General features: G+C 40.5%; 1 protein-coding gene across 2 annotated transcripts in view; it reads right to left on the reverse strand.

The window, feature by feature from the left end:
• Nucleotides 1-4,384: 4,384 nt before the first annotated feature.
• Vps26a (VPS26, retromer complex component A) overlaps nt 4,385-22,169 on the reverse strand; it is a 39,107-nt gene continuing 21,322 nt past the window's right edge. Inside the window, exons 3-9 of one of the 2 annotated variants that reach the window (XM_029560967.1) lie at nt 19,071-19,146; nt 17,988-18,144; nt 16,774-16,938; nt 13,610-13,716; nt 12,222-12,290; nt 8,438-8,547; nt 4,385-5,970 (exon numbers count right to left, since the gene is read on the reverse strand). In XM_029560967.1, coding sequence (XP_029416827.1) covers nt 5,857-5,970; nt 8,438-8,547; nt 12,222-12,290; nt 13,610-13,716; nt 16,774-16,938; nt 17,988-18,144; nt 19,071-19,146 — 798 coding nt within the window. In that variant the 3' untranslated portion in view covers nt 4,385-5,856. Of the gene's footprint in view, nt 5,971-8,437; nt 8,581-12,221; nt 12,291-13,609; nt 13,717-16,773; nt 16,939-17,987; nt 18,145-19,070; nt 19,147-22,169 lie in introns of both variants that reach the window. The other variant, XM_008827813.3, reaches the window with a different exon arrangement.

Consider the following 22,169-nt stretch of genomic DNA (forward strand, 5'->3'; position numbering starts at 1 on the left):
CTTTCCCCTGTTGTTTCAAGTTGGCTTATTGAATTTTGCACTTCCTTCTTCATTTCTACCTGAGTTTTCTTCAATGTTTCTATCTCTTGTGAATTCATTGTTTACCCCTAACTTCTTTTAGCTCTGTTTGTTCGTGTGTACCTTAAAATCGTTGAATTCCTTGATCATGTTTCTGATTGTTCTTTTAAATTCAGTGTCCTGGGTTATCTCTAGGGGGTTCTTGTAGAACTCTTCTACAGGACTGGTGGAATTTGGTGGGGACATGGTGTTTTGGCTTTCTATTTCATTATTCTTTTGTTTGATTTTGTCGCATGTGAATTTCTTTTGTTGTTTATGATTCTGAGATGAGAATTAAGTTGAAGTATGCTTCTGTTTGTATTATCCAGGTGCCTAGATCCTTTCTTTATTAGTTATGTAAGCTGGTTGGTACAGGGTTCAGGTTCTCTCGGGTTTATTTTGCAGGGAACTGATAGCTTCACATCAGCTATTCAGGGGTATCCACAGAAACCCAATTCAGGTACCCTCAGGCTTCCTTCACCACATGGAGGCAGGATCCAGGCTCTCTCAGGCAGTCCTGTTCATTGTCAACCCCATGCCAGAGGGGGCCCAAAACTCGGCACTCTCTGGTGGTTTGCTGAGATCCCAGCTGCTACAACGATGGAGGTCTGAACCCACTCTCTCAGGCTGTCTGCTAGGATCTCAGCCTTAGCCTACCAAAGCCAGATGTGCTACCCTGGGGTCTTGGAAGGGGCCTCACAAAATCCCAGGTAGCGGGATGGTATGGTGCAATTAGGGGAAGCTCATCACCACCTGGAGGCAGGATCTGGGGGCTGTCAGGCAGTACCCTGGGTTCTAAGGCCCTCTGGTAGTTGGAGGCCAGAACCTCTCTGGAGGTCTGCTGAGCTCCAAGCCACTACCTTGATGGAGGTCCGAACCCACCCTCTCAGCCATTTAGCATTTTTTAACAGTATTGTTCAAACCAGAATAACCCAACCCTAGTAGTTTTGCAGGAAAAAGAAAATTCTCAAAACTATTTTAACTGTGCAGCCTGAATTTTATGATAGCACAGGTAAGTCCCCTTCAGTCACGCACAGCACAAAGTATGATCTGCACTTCTGCATTGCTGTGACAGAATACCTGAGAAAAACAACTTGAAGGTTAGCTCCTGCTTTCAGAGGCTTCACAGTCAGCTGGCTCCATTACTTTTAGGCCTGTGGCAAGGCAGAACAAGTTGGAAGGTGGAAGGGCATGGCATGGGAAAGCAGCTCACATCATTTCAGCCAGGAAGCAGAGGAAATAAGAGCTTTGAAAGAGTCATGGAGAGACAGCTCAATGGTCAAGAGCTTAGTGGACAAGAACACTGGCTGTTCTTGCAGAAGATATGAGTTCGAATCCCAGCATCCACATGGCAGCTAACAATTGTCCATAACTCCAGTTCCAGGGGATTACACACCCTCTGCAGGCATTGTACAACATGGGTGCACTTACATACATGCAGGCAATATACTCACACACAGTCATGACAAGATATTGCTTCTAAGAACGCCCCCTTCCTGTGCTTCCCACTATCTCCCAATGATGTTTCATTCTAATCAGTAGTGAGTGGATTTTCCCATTCATAAACAGCCTTTATGGTCCAGTCACCTCCCAACAGTCTCACCTCTGAATGGTGTATTCAGAGTGAAGCTTTTAGCACATGGGCCTTTTGGAGAGACGTTTCATATCCAAACCTCCATAAATGTTTTGCTTAGTGGATGAAGGGTGGGTGGGTGGATGAATGGATGTAATATTATATAACTACTACCCTGCCTGCTTTCAAGCCTCCTCCCTATGTTTTACAGATAATAATGACCTTTCAAAAACAAATCTGATTGTTACTCTTGCTTACAATCCTTCAGTAATTCTAGTTTGGTGAAATGAAGCCCAAGTTCTGTTGATGTATATGGTAGCCAAGCTTCATCCTGGATCAGCTTTCCCTCATCTGTGCCCTCCACTTACTCTCCTGTATTCACACCAGAACTACACACCAGTTACTATACTGTTTTCACTTCTGTACCTCTGCAGTGTTCCTCTCATACATAGGATCTAATTACACCATAGCACTAAAATAACTGAGTCTCTGGATCAGTGGTTCTCACAACTTAATTCTTGTGCAGAATTATTAGCAGAGATTGTGGGCTGAAGATGTAGCTTAGTGGCTGAGTTTACAGTAGGGTCTGTTTCCAGGTGACGTAATTCTGCTTGTTGAGATAACCAAACTGAGAACCAGTGCTCTGGACTATACATCATTCAGGACAGGGCCAAGGAGAGTAGACCCTGGAAACAAGCTAAATACACGTGAGACACAGAAGTACAAAGGGCATGAAGTGAGAGGCAATGGGCTGCGTGGTAGAAAATACAACAGGTTTTTCTGTTGCCTTTCTACCAAACTCTAGTGTAGATCTCAGAAGCAAATCTTGTAGATTGCTCCCAAAAAGTGTTAAAATTATATTTGTGTGTGTGTGGTGGGCGGTGCATTCAAGAGTAAGAGTACCACTTACAAGAATCAGTTCTCTTTCTGCCCCGAGTCCTGGGGATGGAATTCAGATCATCAGGCTTGGTGGCAAGCATCTTTACCTGCTGAGCCATCTTGATGGCCCGACTATTTCTGTCCCTTATATCTTGCTACCAAATTCTATAATTTGAAGTTCTAATGTTTTTCTGGCATAAAGTCTATTATGGTCCAAATTATTTTAAGAAGTTTTTTATTTAAAAATTTTAAATTATTTTTATTTTGAGTATTGCCTGCATGGATGTAAGTGCATCTGTGTCATGCTGTGCCCTTAGAGGACAGAAGAGGGTCTTGGATTCCCTGGAACTGGAGTTACAGGCGGTTGTTAGCCACCATGTGGGTACTCATATTCAAATCCGGGTCTTCTGCAAAAGCACCCAGTTCTCTTAATTGCTGAGCCATCTCTCTATCCCTTAAATATTTATTATTATTATTATTTGTTTGTTTGTTTTTGAGACAGGGTCTCCTTGTAGCCCCAGCTGTCCTGGAACTCACTATGTAGACCAGGCTGGCCTCAAACTCACAAAGATCCACCTGCCTCTGCCTCCCAAGTGCTGGGATTAAAGGCATGCGCCACTACGCCCGGCTAATATTTATTATTTTTATGTGTATGAGCATATTGCCTGCATGTAAGTGTACCCATGTCGTGCAATGCCGCAGAAGTCAGAAGAGGGTTTCAGATTCCCCTGGAACTGGAGTTAAGGACAGTTTGTAGCTGCCATGTGGGTGTTGGGACTCAAACCTGGGTCATCTGCAAGAGCAGTCAGTGCTCTTAACTGCTCCCAATTTTTTTTGTGTATGAGTCTTGTGCCTGCATGTAAGTGCACCACAGTGTTCTTAACCACTGAGCCATTTCTGCAGCCCCTTCATAGGATTCTTGTGCATCATTTTATTGCATATTGGACTGTTATTTTTTCCTAAAGGAAGGTGCTTTTTGTTTTGTTTTCTTACAGTGCTGGGAACTGAACCTAGGGCCGTGTGAAGAAACTTTATAATCTTTAGGAAAATAAGGTTCATCCACTTATTCAAATATTGTATTGAGCAGAACATACCAAGACAGAACATTATTTAAAATGCATAGACCTAAATAAAATATTTTAAATTTATTTTATGTGTATGCGTGTATTGCCTGCATGTAGGTAAGTGCACCCATATCGTGCAATGCCGAGGACAGAAGAGGCTGTCGGAAACCCTGGGACTGGAGTTATGGACAGCTGTTAGCTGTCATGTGGGTGCTGGGATTCAAACCCGGGTCTTCTGTAAGAAGAGCCAGTGTTCTTAACCACTGAGCCATCTGTCCAGCCCCTAAAATATTTTTAAAGTGTAGAAAGCACAGCACAAAGACTGTGCAGCCAGCTGAGCAACACAAAAAGACAACTTCTTTGTAAAGGTATTTTAAATTATGTATTGGTGTATGTGAGTACCAGTGCCCACAGAGGTCAGAGGCATCCTTGGAGCTGGACTTAACAGGCAGTGGTAAGCCACCCAATCTGGGTGTGGCCATGACTGGGAACACTGACTGCACTCTACAGACTGTCTCTTAACACAGTTGACTGTTACATTTTTGCCAGCTTTTAACTCAAATTCCCAAATACTGAATTTGATTTTTTTAAGCTAGTTACACAACAGAAGCCTCCAGTGGAGTAAGAATTTTTTATGGCAGCATTAAGCCAACTAATTAAAAGTATCATATAGCTACTTTAAACTGAAGCTGTTACTGTTTATAAAAACTCAGTCATGACTAACTTCCTGCGCTACTGAGCACCTACCCTCAACATACTAACAATGAGCAGATTTGAGAATAAAGCCATTTTAATCAAACTGCAAGATCAGTTTCTGTTTCAAATTCTTTATTATACATCATAGTTGCACAACTTGAGGCTGGTTAAATACAATTGGTTTTCAAAATCTGATATTTTCTAAATTACTACATGCAAGTGACCATGAAAATATTTGGCATTTTAAAATTTTAAAACTCTGAACAGGCACTTACATGAAGAAAAACATTACCATTCGTAGATATACACATTTAAAATAGCTGCTCCAGTACATGGTACATGGAACCTTCAGCCAGCGAAGAGTTGGTTACTGACCATTTTATCAAAGTGCCATAGTAGTAAAATAGATTTAAAGAAATGTAATTTGGGTTATTTAGCTTACTCATAAAGTAAGGTTAACTGACAAAACTTGCACAGAAGTGTATTAAGAAATATCGGTACAAAAGTGAAAGGACTTTCCACACAGCAGGCTTCACTTCGGCTCCCATGGTCCACATTAGTGTATCTGCAGTCAGATCCCGTGTATACCAACAGAGCACTGCAACCTTTTTTAGGGACTGAACAAATGACTTGAATTTAGTGTTCTAAAATAAAAAGGTTTAAATGTCTGAACCAGCCAATGTTCCGGTTAACATGAGGTATCTTGGTAAGTACATGCACTCCAAGGCCCTCGTGATCCTCCCACCCCAAATGAATAGGTGCGCACTCCTGACAAGAACATTCCTTCAATTAAAAATATATACACATTTCAAAGTATGTAAAATCATACAGGTTTAACAAGTTCTAAAATGCTAACGTATGCCAAGTCCACACTGCAGAACAGGTATGGTGGCACAGAGTGCAAGTACCAAATGGTTAATGGTGGGCCACCAGGACAAGCCACATAATCACAGGGGGTGGGGTGGGGGGCTGTGTCTACCTCAAGAACCTCAAGAGACTTCCAAGAAGATAAAACTTAGGAAGCCATGAGCTGGTAGATCCTGAAGCCCACAGCACCATATCATGTTCATCTCCGAAATGCATGTGTAAAAATAAGTGTAATTCTCAAAAACATTGAGAAGCCATGTTTAAATTTTTGCAGGATATATAAGGGCCACTCAGGTTTTAAAATTTTATTTGAACACAAAATATTTCTTATTTGCACATAGGGAATTAGAATAAGAGGTAATCATTAGCATGAAAAAAGGATTTCCAACATTATGCAAAAAGAAAGCAGAACTACAAATACCAGCCTATGCACATGAAAATTAATGTGTATGCTGATGCACCTGAATGCTTATCAGTGTGCAGCTTAAAAAAAAAGGCAGCTTAAGAATCCTCCAGTGTTTCAAAGAAAGCACTTTTTTAAATGTATATACATGAAGAACATTGAATTACAATAATTAAAATAAATGCAGCATTGTAAGATAAAGGAAGACTATCAGATACGAACTTTTGGCCTTTTCCTCTTCGCTGCAACCACCTTTAACCTGCTGAACTTAGTCTCAACGGTTATAGTTTTGTCTTTACTGTTTTCTCCCATTCAGCTCACATTTCAGGCTGTTCAGGTGATGCCTGCGATTCTGGAGATTCAAATCGCTGGTGAAAGTTCGTTCTCTGTTTCCTCAGTTTTTCAGGAGCTTTTCTCCATAAGATGATCTCCTAGGAAAAAAAGCAGACACCAACAAATTAAGTTTCCCATTATCCCTTAAATTTTCACCATGGAAATATTAACTGCAACTTGATTTTAGCCATAACAAAATTAAATTCCTCCCTACCAAAGCCTTCATCTTTTCCTGACTGACCCACCTTCAATTTGAATGGACTTTTGATGTCCTTCTCTGTTCCACCAGGACCATACACAACACCACAACAACCGAATCGAGCACCAAGTTGTAGCTGTTACTTTTAAAGAATTCCCAAGCTCTGCCCTGTGGTTCCATTGGCCTTCACCCAACCTCAAGCCCTTGCCTATCCTTAGATACTGAACTTAGATACTTCCTGGTGGACAGCTTTTGTGTGAGACCCATTGCTAATTTATCCTTCACATCACTACCACATTTTTATTTATTATTATGTTGTCAGGGATTTTTTTTTGAGACAGGTTCTTACCATGTAGCTCTGGCTGGGCTAGAACTCCCTATGTAGACCAGGCTGGTCTCAAACCCAGAGATCCACCAGCCTGAGTGCTGGGATTAAAGGTGTGTACTGCCATGTCTTTTTTTTTTTTTTTTTCCCATTTGTTTTGGATGTGTTTCTGTGTGTATATGTGCAGGCATTCATGTACCATTGCCATGTGGAAGAGGCAGCCAGAGGATGTGTGGGAGTTGGTGTTCTCCTTCCACCATGTGGGTTTTGGGGACTGAACTCAGCTCTTCATGCTTGGCAGCAAGTGCTTTTACTCACTAAGCCATCTCGCCAGTCCCCATGTTTTTATAAGTGTCACTTGGACTGCTCTTTGATGGTTCTTGGCACCTCAGGATAAATCTCCAAACATTCAGGGCTCCCCATAACCTTAGTCTAATTTACTGATACTATGCTCCCCATTTCCTCCCTAGCAACCTTCTTTCCCAAACTGAGTTATTTATTCTCTTCTGATACGCTCCAATAAACTTGCCCTGTTTCTTCCCCAATACTATCTTCAAATCCCTGTGGCTCTGCCTATCTAAATCTAACTGAGCCCTGAGACCTCTCCTCATCTAAATTCCTAACAATCTACTTCAAGTCATGGCTGCCTGGGTTTTTGTTGTTGTTGAGGCAGTCTTGCTGTGTAGCCTAGACTAGCCCCAACTCTGTAATCCTGTCTCCAAGTGCTAAGAGTATAGGCATGAGCCACCATGCCCAATTAGCACAGAATCATTTCTAACTGGGCTCTGGAGGCCTCCTTATATCCACTCATATTTCAGAAGACCATTTTAATCACAACCTTCACTTAAAACTCACCAAAGACTTTTATTTTCAAATGATAACAAGTTTTAGGGTAAATATTTTATACATAAAAAAGTATAAGAAACAGGTCATCTAAACGGTATTTTTAACTGTTAATGAAAAATGGTATCCTCAAAATCTATCAAATACAGCTATTAGAATAACTGATAGCTAGGTATGGAGACACTATGCCTATAATCTCAGCGCTTAGGAAGCTGAGGCAGGAGGATTGAGAATTTGACATAAGCCTGGGCTATACTGCAAGATCTTGTCTCAAAAATGGAAAAATAGAGCCGGGCATGATTCCAGCCTTTAATTTCAGCACTCTGGAGGCAGAAGCAGATGGATCTCTTGAGTTCAGGGCCAGCCTGACCTACATAGCAAGTTCCAGGACAGCCAAGGCTACAAAAAAAAAAAAAAAAAAAAAAAAAGAAAAAAAAAAAAAAAAAAAAAAAAGCAACAGCTGAGGGCTGGGGATGTAGTTCGGAGGTAAAGTGCTTGCCTAGCATGTGGGAGCCCTAGGTTCAATGGGTGGGGAGAGGCACAATAATGGACAGAGGTAGTAGGAAGAAGGTAACAATGGAGATCTATGTATGTTGATAAAAGAAAGACATCAAGACAGTCTTACATGCTGAGCCTGGTGGTACATGTGTGTGAGCCCAGCTATGTAGGAGGCTGAGGCAGGAGGACTGAAAAAACCAAGGCATGTATGGATAGAGAGTGGGTACAGGCCAGCCTGGGCAGCTTAGTGAGACCATCTCTCAAAATGAGTATAAAAGAGTGCAAGACTGGGATGGGGGTGGAGACAGCTGAGTGGGAGCAGTTTGTCTAGTATGCCCAAGGCCCTAAGTTCCATCCCAGGACCACCAAAAAAAATCCAACAAACTTAAATTTGACTGAAAAACCAATTACAGTGGTGGTAGGATTTTTGTTGACTTTTACTTCATTCTCTGTTCTTTACTGCCTATTACATTTAAAAAAGTATAAAAACAGCAGGTGTTTTTATTTAGGGAAAATAAAAGGCATGATGAACTGCAGCTCACCCGGGGTCCTGTGGGCTAGCTGGGGCCTCTCCCTTACATCTCTATTAATTAGACCCAGCACTTTCAAGTACACTTAAGAGACTCACTTACTCAGTCCAATACAGGTTAGAAAGGGAATGTTCTCTAGGTGTTTTCAGATCTGACAGAACAAGACATACCTGCTGCTTGAAGTATCTTCTGTCTTCCTCGTCAACAAGCACTAGATTCAGAAAGTACCTTACTGAAAACTTTTTATTCACATCTCTCATTGTTGGAGTTGGGTCATATCCTGCAAGGAATAGTCTTATTGGAATAGATTCACCTGAAAGAAAACCGATTTCCATTTAATTCTAAAAAATGATTAAACACAGTCACATCAAATTTAGGGTTCAGCAGAAGAGTGGACACCAATGCTTCAGTTCTACCCGAGATGCAGCATAACAAGGGCTTTCTCTGTCACTTGGCATTATGGGTCAGCTAATTTCCTGTTTATGAGAAGGTCCTATGCACTTAACACCACCAGACATCAGTGGCACTGCATTCCCCAAGTGTGGCAGCACAAAATTTCTCAGGACAATGTCAGATGTCTCATGGCATTGTCCCTTAGTTGAGAGCCACTGCTCTAGAGCCAGAGCTCTGGAGTCAGGCCATGAGTCCTTAAACTGTGTGACTTAAGCATTCTGTCATTTCTCATCTGTGAAATGCAGTACCAATGACATATCTTGAGGGAAGTCTGTAGGACTATGTTCGTTTAAAATATGTAAAGGGATTAGAATAGTGCCAGCCAGTAAGTGTTATATATAAGGCAATGCATTTTTTGCTTTCATGAATTTATCACAATTTCATCATGTCTTATAAATTTTATTACTAACTCATCCAAAGCAACAAATGTACATAATAACAGTGGCACAGGAAATAGCTCAGCTGGTAAAGTGCTTGCTGCACAAGCATGTGGGTTTGAGGTTGGTCCCCAGTTCTCCTGTAAAAGGCCAGGCCTGGTGGCATGCACTTGTAATCTCAGCACCGGGAAAGGGGTCAGGTCGATCCCAAGGGCTCACCTACTCGGCAGCAAGCCCCAGGCCCTAATGAAGACCTTGTCTCAAAAAACAAGGTTGGCCAGTACTCCTTAGGGACAACATCCAAAATTGACTTCTGGCTTCCACAAACACACATGTATATATATTTGCATGAACACACAGCAACATGCACACTGCACAGCATGAACACACACATGCCTTTCTTAACACAGACTGCTAAACTGGAGACAGCTCAGCAGTAGAGTACTTGCCTAGCATGCTTACAACCCTAGGTTCAATCTCCAATACCAGAAAAAAAAAGGTACTGAGATTCTCATGCTTTCTATTTTCCTAAGGACAACCATATACTCCTCCCTCCCTCCCTCTTTTTATCTCTTCTGTTCCCTCTTTTTCAAACAGGGTCTTTCTAAGTAGCCCAGACTGGCCTTGAATCCTACTTACGCCTCCCAAATGCTGGAATTAACATGCATGAACCACCATACCTAGCCATGCACAGTCTCTTTTAAAAAAACACATCATAATGAATTTCACTGATATTTTTATACATGTCTATAATGTATTTTGGTCATATCATAATTCACCCTCTCCTACCCTCCCTTACCCCCTCCCAACCCTCTTGAAGCCTCACCTTCCTCTTCTCAGCCCCTCCTTCTACTTTCATGTTTTTGTTTGGTTTTTTTGGGGGGGGGTAGGTGTCAATCAATGAGTTCAGGGCATGGGCATCTTACCAGTGACTAAACACTGAAGAAATGTCTCTCTCTTCCCAGATCCTAGGGGCTCCCTGTAGATCCTTTACCCACTCCTGATGAGCCATCTGTCCAGCTCTGTTATCTAACTTAATTTTTGTTTCTAGAGACAATCTCAGCACTAGAACCCAAGTTGGCCTTGAACTCACAGTAGTCATCCTACTTCAGTCACCCAAATGCTAGGATTTCATTTCACACACTTAAAATCAATACATAAGGGGCTGGACAAATGGCTCAGTGGTTAAGAACACTGGCTGTTCTTGCAGAAGACCCGGGTTCAAATCCCAGCACCCACATGGCAGCTAACAACTGTCCGTAACTCCAGTCCCAGGGGATCCAACAGCCTCTTCAGCCCTCTGCAGGCATTGCACGACATGGGTGCACTTACCTACATGCAGACAATACACACATGCACATAAAAATAATTTAAAAATATTTTAAAAATCAATACATAAAAATATGTGGCCTCTGAAATTTTATAAACTAATATTGCATAATACAAAAGAACATATGCACGGGCCTGGGAGTGTGAAAGGCCTGGTTCAACCTTTAACTCTGCAATGATCAGCTATGACCTTTAGAAAGTTGTTTTTTTTTTTTTTTTTGTCTTTTTGAAGCAGGGTCTCCCTGTAGCCCCAGCTGTCCTGGAACTCACCATGTAGACCAGGCTGGCCTTGAACTCACAAAGATCCACCTGCCTCTGCCTCCCAAGTGCTGGGAGTACAGGCGTGCCATGCCCGGCTTTCAGTTTCATTTGTAAAGATAGAAAACAGCCAATCAAGGAATAGGAGGGAATTTTATGACACCCCAAACTACATGTCCCATTTAAAATTGGCACTTAACTAACATTAGCTCCTTTTTGAATTATCACCACAGTAAGAAAAATCCAGTAACATAAAATTAATACTGGTTTCATTGGCCTTGATGGTAAAGATATATTTAGTGAATAGGACATGGTGGTGCATGCCAGTAATCCCAGCACTCCCAGAGGTGGAAGCAGGACGATCAGGAGTTCAAGGTCATTCTTGGCTACATAGTAAGTTTGAGACCAGCCTGACTAGCTGGACTACCAGGGGAAGTCAGAGAGAAAATTTAAAGTAAAGGGCTGATGCCATGTGCAGTGGTGCACACCTTTAATACCAGCACTCAGAAGTGTAGGTGCGTAGATCTCTGTGACTTCCACACCAGCCTAATCTATGTCATGAGTTCTAGGCCAGTCAGAGCTACATAAAGAGGCCCTGCCTCAAAAAAACAAAACAGTATAAAAAAAACCTAAAGGGCCAGGGAGAGAGCTTAGCAGGTAAAGGCACTTGCCATGCAAGCCTGATGACTTGATTTCAATCCCTGGAACCCACGGGAAAAGGAGAAAAACCAACCAACTACTGAAAGTTGTCCACTGATCTCCACATGTATGCCATGGCACTCGGCTTTGCACTGAAATGCATAGATTTAATGATGATGATGATGAAATTAAAAAAAAAAAAAAGGAAAAAGATGGCTGGCTCTTTGCTCAGTGACAGAGTGTTTGCCTAGCATGAATGGTGGTGCTGGGTTTAACCCTCAGGGCTGAAAGAAAAAACGTAAGTTTTACAGGGGCTGGAGAGATGGCTCAGCGGTTAAGAGCACTGACGGCTCTGCAGAGGACCCAGGTTCGATTCCCAGCACCCATGTGGTGGCTACAAACCATCCTTAACTCCAGTTCCAGGGGATTCTGACGCCCTCTTCTGATCTCCGCGGCACTGCACGACACGGGTGTGCTCACATACATGCAGACAATACACTCATACACATAAAAATAATAAAATATTTTTTTAAAAAGTTTTACAAATTCATACTTTCACACTAAAATACTGAAATTCAACTGTCATTCATAAGACACAAAAGTAAATGAAGGGCTGGTGAGAAGGCTGAGTGGGTAAAGGTACTTGCCACCAAGCCTGCTGACCTAAGTTCAGTCCCCAGACCCCACATGGTAGAAGCAGAGTACCAACATCCACAAGTTGTCTTCTGACCTTCACATGCATGCCAGTGCACCATTCCCCATACACATGCCCCTGAACCCTCAAATAGATAAGTGTAATGTCTACATAGTAAGTTCTAGGGCTAGCCAGGGCTACATAGCAAAACTGAGCTCAAAAAAAAGAAAGAACAAAAGCTAAATGAAAATGAAATTGCATTACCTTTTACTGGTGCGCCATCCATTATTTCATATTTGGCGATTGTTTCTGTTTCTGTTGTGGTGCTAGGTCCTAAGTATAACAACACAAATGCCGTTGAGTACTTCCAGAATTATAATCTGTCCTGTTTTCAACTATATTATTTTAGTGCTATTTTATCTCCTTTTGTGAGAATGTTAGGTCATTCTTTTCTATTACCTGCTCTACCCTTAAACTCATCACTCAGCCGAGTTCTTCCCTCCCTTCTCCCCAAAGGTACATGCAGCTCAGAGTCCTCTTCACATGGCTCCTTCTGCTATTCTATTACCTGCTAAAGCACAGAGTGGCAGTGCACACTGCAGCCACTGCACGGAGGGTTTTTTTGCAACTCCCAACTGTCCTCTCAGAGAGGTCATTTTAGCACAGACAAAAATGTCAAACTGAATGAATATATACATACACATGTATATAATAAAATATACAAAGATTAAAGTCTTTCAGATGATGAGTATAGGTTGCTTTCACTTAATAATCCTGTCTCAGAAATCTCTCTATATATTAGAACATACTTTTTTTCTCTTTTTGAGACAGGGTCTCCCTGTAGCCCCAGCTGACCCAGAACTCACAGAGATCCACCTGCCTCTGCCTTCCAAGTGCTGGGATTAAAGGTGTGTGCCATGATGCCTGGCCTAGAACATAATTTTTATAATTATGAAGTTTTAAAGTCAAGTTTGGTGATGTACACCTACAATCCCAGCATTTGAGATGGAGGCAAGTGGGTTGATCAGGAGTTCAAGGTTGTTCTCTATTGCGTAGCAAGTTCAAGGCTAGCCAGACCTACAGGAGACTGTCTCAAAAAAAAAGCAGAAATCTCAGATGTTTTTAGTACTGATTATAAGATTATTTTAAGGAACAAGGTCGATATTACCCAAGATGCTCTCAAACACCCAGGTTCCACTGATGTTCTTGTTTCAGCCTATAGGTGATGTGTGCCACTATATCCAGCTCAAGAATTGTTTAAAAAGCAGTGAGGTAGGGGCTGGAGAGATGGCTCAGTGGTTAAAAGCACTGGCTGCTCTTGCAGAGGATTTGGGTTCAACTCCTAGCACCCACATGGCAGCTAACAATTGTCCATAACTCCAGATCCAGGGGAATCTAATTCCCTCTTCTGACTTCTGCAGGCACTGCACAACACAAGTGCACTTAAAATATATGCAGGCAATGCACTCATACACATAAATTAAAAATAATAAATACTTTAAAAAATAAAATAATAACACCGAGTTACAAGCAACACTATTAAGTAGCAAAGCTGATATCCAATCTGGATATCAAATTTGTGTTTAACATTTTCAGGTTTTTAAACTTTAAACTAATAAGGAATTTTAATTAAAAAATATTCTTCAACTCACCAATTCCTGTGATCTCTTTTTTGATTAGTTGTAACTCCATGTGTTGTATTTTTATTCTTACTAATAAGAAGTAAATTTTTCCAACAATCACATCCTTTAAATGATACCTATTTGGAAAAGAATATGCATCATGTACTAGTCCAGTCTCAAAAGCAAGTAAGAGTGGAACAGGTCATGAAAGGCTTTAATAGGTACCTTTAGGATAATAGCTACTAAATACCATTCTGACTATTCATATTGCTACTGCTCTTTTCAAATAGCATTAATCAGTTGCAAATACAGAATCATATTTGGCAATCAAATATGCCTCAGAGGAACCCAATTTGCCCAATTAATTGTTGTCTCCTACTTACAGTTTTCATAGCATTTAACCACTCGGCTGAATGGAAAGTTGAGATTCTATGCTTGAAATGTATTTCATACTGCATTAATATATTTTTCAGCACTAAAATCCCTACCTAAGAGTTCAATGCCATTATGTTGTAAGTGCTAGAACTAAGCAACTCACCTGTCATGCAGCCACACAGAGAGATTAAGAAGGCAACAGCCGCAGGTCAAGTTTGCTGGGTAGTATCTAATGACTAAACCATTCTCAGGAACTTAGAAACACAGTAATAAACTTGAAACTCTCTACCATACCCAGGAGTGTTTTTTAGCCTCCTCCCAGGACTGGATAGCAACATAACATCCTAGGAACAGACTAACACAGAAGTCTGAAGGAAGGCTTCAGTGACAACTTTTTAGGTTCCAAACTGATTCAACAATATATTTTAAGAATCTGAAGGACAGATGTAGTGGTGCATGCCTTTAATCCCAGCACTCAGGAGGCAGGTGGATTTCTGTGTCTGGTCTACATAGCAAGTTCCAGGCCAGCCAGGGCTACATAGTGAATGAGACCCTGTCTTAAAAAACAAAAACAAATAAAAAAACAAAAAAAAACCTGAAACAACAAAAACCCAAAAGATTCTGAAGGCATGTATGTCAGTGATATAAACTTGGGAGTAACAACTAAAAAAAAAAAAAAAAAGCATCAAACAGAAAAACATGCACAAGAGGGTAAAAAAGCACAACTGTTTCTTGAACAAATAAACTTAAAAAAAAAAAAAGATGAGTAATATCTATAAAATTAAAAGATTCATGAGTCAGAAAACCAAACGCAGTTATTTTGGAAAATGTCCTTTGGATGCTGATTTGAACAAAGCATGTGAAAAGTATGTGAATACTGACCAGATATATGAGGATATTAAGAAATTAGTCATATTTTTGGTACGATGGCATTATATTTTTAATGATACCTAATTTTACGGACAAAATTTTATGTGTGCAATTTGGTTCAAAATAATCTATGGGAAGTGTGGCACTTAGTAGGGATGGAAAGATCTGTCAACGGGTGAGTAAGCACTGCAACACTGAGTGTGGTTGTTGGTGAAGACCTGCAATCCCACAATTTGGGAGGCTGAAGCAGGAGCATCATGAATTCTAAGCCAGTCTGGGCTAACACCGAAACTTTGTCTCAAAAAAATTTTTTTTTCTTTCTTTTTTGTCTTTTTTGAGACAGGGTCTCCCTGTAGCCCCAGCTGTCCTGGAACTCACTATGTGGACCAGGCTGGTCTTAAACTTACAGAGATCCACCTGCCTCTGCCTCCCGAGTGCTGGGATTAAAGGCATGCACCACCACGCCCGGCATCTCAAAAATTTTTTAAAAAAAGGGCTGGAGAGATGGCTCAGCAGTTTGGAGCGTTGGCTGCTCTTGCAGAAAACACTGGTTTGGTTCACAGCACCCATATGGCAGCTAACAACATAACTCCAGTTCCAGGGACTCCAAAGCCCTCTTCTAACCTCTGAGGGCATCGCACAACATGGGTGCACTTACATACATGCAGGCAATACACTCATACACATAAAATAAAAACAAAGTATTCTTTAAAAAATAAAATAAAGCTGGGCATGGTGGCGCAAACCTGTAGTCCCAGCCCTTGAGAGGCAGAGGCAGGCGGATCTCTGTGCGTTCAATGCCAGCCTGGTTTACATAGTGAGTTCCAGGCCAGCTGGGGCTACAGGAGACCCTTCCTCAAACAATAAAAATAAAATTGAGCTAGACCATAGGCGTGTGAAGACTCACTCCATTGTTCAGTACACTAGTCATGTACCTTGGCACATTTCAAATCTTTCATAATAAAATTTAGAAAAGGCATTACACAAAAATGAGAGAATTTCTAAAAGTACAATGCATAAAAGCATATATACATCCCTTTTCACCCCAGGAAGAGGTCATTCATTAGTAGCAGCTATGTAGCAAAGATAAAAATTACATGATATTTTTAAGCCGGGCGTGGTGGCACATGCCTTTAATCCCAGGACTCGGGGAGGCAGAGGCAGGCGGATCTCTGTGAGTTCAAGGCCCGCCTGGTCTACATAGTGAGTTCCAGGCCAACTGAGGCTACAGGGAGACCCTGTCTCAAAAAGACCAAAAAATAACATGATATTTTTATTTCCTCTCACTTTCATATCTTCTTAAAAAAGATTTCTGATTAAAGAGAATGATGAGGATAAAATAACATTCCCATTAATAAGCTTTTACAGGGACCATCTGCTTTCTGAGATGATGCAATCCAGAGTCTAAGTGGTCAAGCAGTGACTCAACAGACATATAGTGTGAAAGACACTTGCCCTCATGTGGAAGCCAAACTCCTAAAATATCTTTTAGCTCAGAGATTTTGTTAATCTGTTAACATCAGAACTGTTAATTCTATACTTATGCTGATCAATTTATGAAGACCTAAAGGGGGCTTAAATTTTCCCTGAATATTTATCTTGGAAAAGTACTGTTGTTATAGATTGAATCTGAAATGTCTCCCACAGGCTCATGTTTCAAATTCTCATTCCCCAGTTTGAGGGCTATTTTGAAAGCTGTGGAGCCTTTAGGAAGTGAGGCCTGGTTGGCACTTATATGACCAGGGGTAGGGCTTTAATCTGACTCCTGGTTTTCAGCCCAAGTTGTCTGCTCTGAGTCTGTGCCACGTGAATGGTCAGTCCAAGTTCCCACCGCTGAGGAGCCGCCATACCTTCCCTGCCCCACAGTTCTCAAATCTTTCCTACTTTAAATTGTTTCTGTCAGGCACTTTGGTCACAGAGTTGTAAAAGTAACCAATTCCAGAACTTACTTTGATTTATTATACTCAAACTCTATATGCAGACAATCTTCAATGCCCACTTCCATCTTAATAGAGTTGTTAACATCAGGATAGGTAGCAAGCTGGTGAACAATCAGTTCATACTCCTTCACTAAGTCTGTCAGTCTCCTCACGATTGTCACCTTAAGAAAATACCTACAAAGTTAAGAGAGGACCAAGTAAATTACCCGTGAGAAACTCAAGTGTTTTAAACAAGCAAATGTTAGCTCAGCCTTCTCCTTCCTTTATTTACGAAGGAATCCTAGTTCGGGGTGTTTTTTTGTGTGTGTGCTGGGAAGTGAATCCAAGGCCACATGCAGGCTAAGTATGTGCTCTACCTGAGCTATACTTCCAGCCTTCGAATGTTTTAAAATATGCCAACAAGAAAAAAAAACCTTTCAACTTTTAAGAATAAATATTTTTGAGAGGAACTTGGAGGACTATTAGCCTGCTTGAGGAACTCTCTACTATCACTGTTTTTTGTTTTTTAATCCTCTAGTCAAGGCACTAATGTTTGGCATCTGTGTTGTTGAACCAGTCTCAAATGGATAACACCAGATTAAACAGAAAAGGCAAGATCCTGGATCTGATGCATTCAATTACCCTAGTTTTGGAGGCACCTATGGCCTCCTGCACAAAGATGTACGAAGGGAAAGGACACTAGACGGAGAATTTAGAAAACTGGGATCCTGGACTGGTGACACAGCTCAGCGGGTAAAGAAGGCACTTGCTGCCAAACTTCTGGACCCAGGTGGTAGAAAGAGAGACCCGACTTCTGAAAGTTGTCCTCTGACCTACAGACCTACACGCACGCACTCACGTGCATGCCCACACACAAAATAAATGCATGTTTTAAAAAAAAACGGATCCTACTTAAGTTCTGCCCTTTGCTTCTTGTGTAATTTTGGACAACTCAGCCTTTTGAGTTATTACCACTTCTTAACCATATACTAAATGAAATTCATTAGTAAACAAAAGATTTGAAGTAACTCAAATGGTAATTCATACAAGGGAAATGTGTAACTACAACTTAAGTACCGTTCATTGACTCTACATAAGAAAGCCCGATGATTTCAGATCATTATTAGCCAAATGAAATAAAATATCCAAAAATATTTTAAATCTCAAGCCTTCCAGAATTACAATTTCAAACAAGACATCAGCAGTATTACGACTTTCTAGTAGTTTCTAATACACATTCATACCTCAAGCGGACATTGGCACCGACGTATGACTCATATGGCTTTTCAACTTGCATAAATTCAAAATCATAACTTCTGCTCTGAGTCAGTTCTCCGGGTAAGGCTAGTTCTTTCACTAGGTTTACAAATTCATGAGTATTACTCTTGTCATTGAAAAGTTCTAAGAAATTTAAAACAGCAAAAAGACTGTATTTAATATCCATTTCAATAAAATTCAAACTTCTATCACCAAAACAAATTTTTACCAAACAGAATTACATGAATTAGTTTCTAATTTAATAATTTAGAGCTATGATATGAATTTTATTATCCTCATCATGTTCCACTTAGGCATAAATAAATTCAAGAAGTAGAGCAAAATTTCTATTAGAAATGAGTTCATTCCTTTAATGTACTAAGTCCTCTCCCAGTATGAATTTCAACTTCCAGCAGTAATTTGAACTTCTTCCCTTTAAGACTAATTCTGTATTAGCTTTATTAGATAAATCCATTTCAACTAAAAAATGTACAGTAGATTTTAACTCTAGCTATGAAGAGAGTATTAACTGAGACACACATTCTTTCCTGACTCTTCAGTACCAAAAGATTTCTATAGTCTAACTTTCTGCTATCTAAAAATGTCTCTGAAATACACATATGAAAATGCGCACAATTTGATCTCAGTCAAGAAGAAATTACTCCTTTTAACATAGGATTTTCTGTGCATGGGTCAAAGTCTGGTTACAGGTTCATACTAGCCCAGGAGACATATGGCATGAGTTATTAGAAAATGAAGGATGGAGATGAAGCTGGTGGTAATTTTGAGTGAAGTTGGTGAAGAATGAGGGCAGATGGGAGACAATTATTTTTCAAGGCTGGTAATTTACCTAACTTTATTTTTAGTAATAGAATCTAATACCAAAAGCAGAATAAATCAAGTATCTTTAAATACAATTAAGCACACGATTTAATATACTAGGTCCTCTTTTATTACATGTTATCAGCTCCTTCTTTCCATAAAGCTAAATTCTTAATTCAATTATTTAATTGCCAAATCCAACCCTCTTCAGTTATCAAAGAAAAAAGTAGTACTAGTTTAAAACTCACCAATTTGACCTACAAATTCAATTCTAATTCCTTGATGCTCTAGCCTCTTTCCAGGTTGCTTAAAGGCTAGGTTTACCTGCCAAAACATGAAATTATAAGACATGTTAACAGTCCTTTGAATTGACCTACCAGATTCCTTCCAGAAGAATGTAATATAAAAGCACTTCAGATATTCATTTATAAAGTATGACATGCCACCACATACCTAGATCAGGATGACCTCAGAGCACCCAGTGTACATCAAATGCAATCACTAACTGAACGCATTACTTTCACATACACAGAATGCATCTGCTTTATTAAGGAGTTCCTCATTATAGGCAGAAAAATTTTAAAAGGCTCAAAGAAGCCAGACATGGTGGTGCACACCTGTAGTCCTAGCACTTGAGAGGCAGAGGGAGGCCAGCCTGGTCTACATATTGAGTTCCAGGCCAGCTGGGGCTACAGGGAGACCCTGTTTCAAAAAGACCAAAAAAAACAGGAAGCCCCTCTTTCCAAAACACAAAAAAAAAAAAAAAAAAAAAAAAAAACAAAGAAAGAGAAAAGCTTCAACTACTCATATGCATTTTTGTATTTTCTGGTCAGATAAGGAAACAATTCTAGGACTAATAGTCTAATGTGAAGTCAATCCAAAAATCGACTTAAAAGATAAAAAAAGCCTTTAAGTCTGCAACTTGTGCTAAAATACAGAAGATCTTAAGATTCAGATTAATTTTACTCATGATTTATTTCTCATTTATTTCAGTGCTGAGAATTGAACCCAGGGCCTGACACAACTAACCAAGCAGTCTTCCATTGATGCTAACTCCCCATCCTTGCCCTGCTTTTTTACAAATCTTATTTATTTTTGTGTCTTGCCTGAATGTATGTAAGTGCACCCATGTGGTACAATGCCTACAGAGGTCAGAAGGAGGTGTTCATTCCCCTGGAACCGGTGTTACAGATGGTTGTTAGCTGCCATGTGGTGCTGGGATCCGAACCTAGGTCCTCTGCAAGAGCACCCAGTGTTCTTAATACCTGAGCCATCTCTCCAGGGCCCTGTCCTACTTTTGAAATACACAATCTCAAAATCATTAAATTCATGTATCTGACAAGTGGAAACATTAAACTTATATAAAATTTTTTGAATTTCTTGTTTTGTTTTTGAAGTGAGGGTCTTAGTATGTATCCTGGCTGGTCTGGAAACCTCTATGTAGACTAGGCCAGTCTCCAACCACAGAGATCCACCTGCTTCTGGGATTAAAGGTACATATCACCACACCCAGATATTTATTTATTTATTTATTTATTTATTTATTTATTTATTTATTTATTTGTTATTTGTGACAGGGTCTCCCTGTAGCCCCAGCTGGCCTGGTACTTACTATGTAGACCAGGCTGTCCTCGATCTGGCTGTTTCTGAAACAGGGTCTCTAGCCCAGGCTAACTGCAAGCTCTCTATAAAGCTAAGGATGGCCTTGAACTTCTGATTCTCCTGCCTTCACTTCCAAAGTGATGGAATTAGAGGTATATGCAGCCACAACCCAATTATGTGGTACTGGGAAATCGAGCCCAGGGCTTCGCGCATGCTAGCACTCTACCAAATGAGCTAGAGCCTCAGCTTCTTAAAACATAAATTTTAATTTGAAAAAATGTATATACTACATATATTATCAAATAAAATTCCAAACGTTTTAAGTATTAGCTAACAAATAACCCTTTTACACACATACACATACACACATACACAATCTCAAAGTTTTTCTTTTCTTTTTCTAGGGGTAGAAACCAGAGCACATGCTGTCCACTGAGCTACATGCCCAGCCAGGTTTCTTTACTATAATAAACACTGGTAATGTGACTCTGAAAAGTTTTTCTTCTAACATTACCTCTTAACAAGACAATTTAGGAGTCAGGCACAATGGCACATACACATAAGCCCAGCACTTTAGAGGTAGGGGGGGGCAAGATGATCAGGAGTTTAAGGCTAGCATCAGCTACATGAAACCCTGTCTTAAAAAAATGCTGGGCAAGTACTCGTGAGCCACATCCTCAGTCAGAAATTGGTACTATCCCCACATCTTAAAATCTTTTTTTTTTCCCTTGGTCTTTTTGAGTCAGGGTCTCCTCCCTGTAGCCCCAGCCAGCCTTGAACTCAAAGATCTACTTGCCTCTACTTCCCGAGTGCTGGTATTAAAGGCATGAGCCACCATGCCCAGCTAAAATCAACGTTGGTTTTTTGTTTTGTTTTTTTTTAAAGGGGGGGGTTGTGCTGAGATGGCTCAAGTGATTAAGAGCACTTGCTGGTCTTGCAGAGGACTAGGGTTCAGTTCCTAGCACCTACATGGCAGCAAAAACTAACTCCAGTTTCAGGGTGTCTGACATCTTTTGAGCTCCTTGCCTTCACATGGTGCACTTACATATATGCAGGCAAAACACTCACACATAGAAAATACATATTTTTTAATGTTTTATTTTTATTTTAGGTGTATGAATATATTGCCTGCATGTAAGTGTGTGTACCTGTGTCATGCAATGCCCACAGGTCAGAAGAGGGCATCAGATTCCCCTGAACCTGGAGTTACCTACTGTCATGAGTTACCTATTGTCATGAACCCCAATGTGGGTTCTGGGAACTGAATCTGAGTCCTCTGCAAGAGCAGCCAGGGCTCTTAACTGCTAAGCCATCTCTCCAGTTCCAGTAAATATTATTTATGTGTATGCGTGTATTGTTTGCATGTATGTGAGTGCATCTGTGTCATGTGTGCAATGCCCGACACAGGTTAGAAGAAGGCATCAGATCCCCTGGAACTAAAGTTACAGACAGTTGTTAGCTGCCATGTGGGCACTGGGATTTGAAACCTGGTCTTATGCAAGGGCAGCCAGTGCTCTTAATCATGGAGCCATCTCTCCAGCCCCAATAAATATTTTTAAAAACCCATGTTAAGTTGGTTACTTGCCTTCAAAATTGTGATAGGGCAGTAAGCACTCTTAGCCACTGAGCCATATCCCCAGCCCCCATATTCTTGTTTTCAAGGTAGAGCTTTAGGTAGGTGTCCTCTTTTTGTTTTTTTGTTTTGTTTTGTTTTATTTTTAAAATTTTCTTTTAATTTAATAACC

This window comes from Nannospalax galili, unplaced genomic scaffold (assembly GCF_000622305.1).
Source record: "Nannospalax galili isolate Female #2095 unplaced genomic scaffold, S.galili_v1.0 scaffold853, whole genome shotgun sequence".
NCBI classification, from domain to species: Eukaryota; Metazoa; Chordata; class Mammalia; order Rodentia; family Spalacidae; genus Nannospalax; species Nannospalax galili.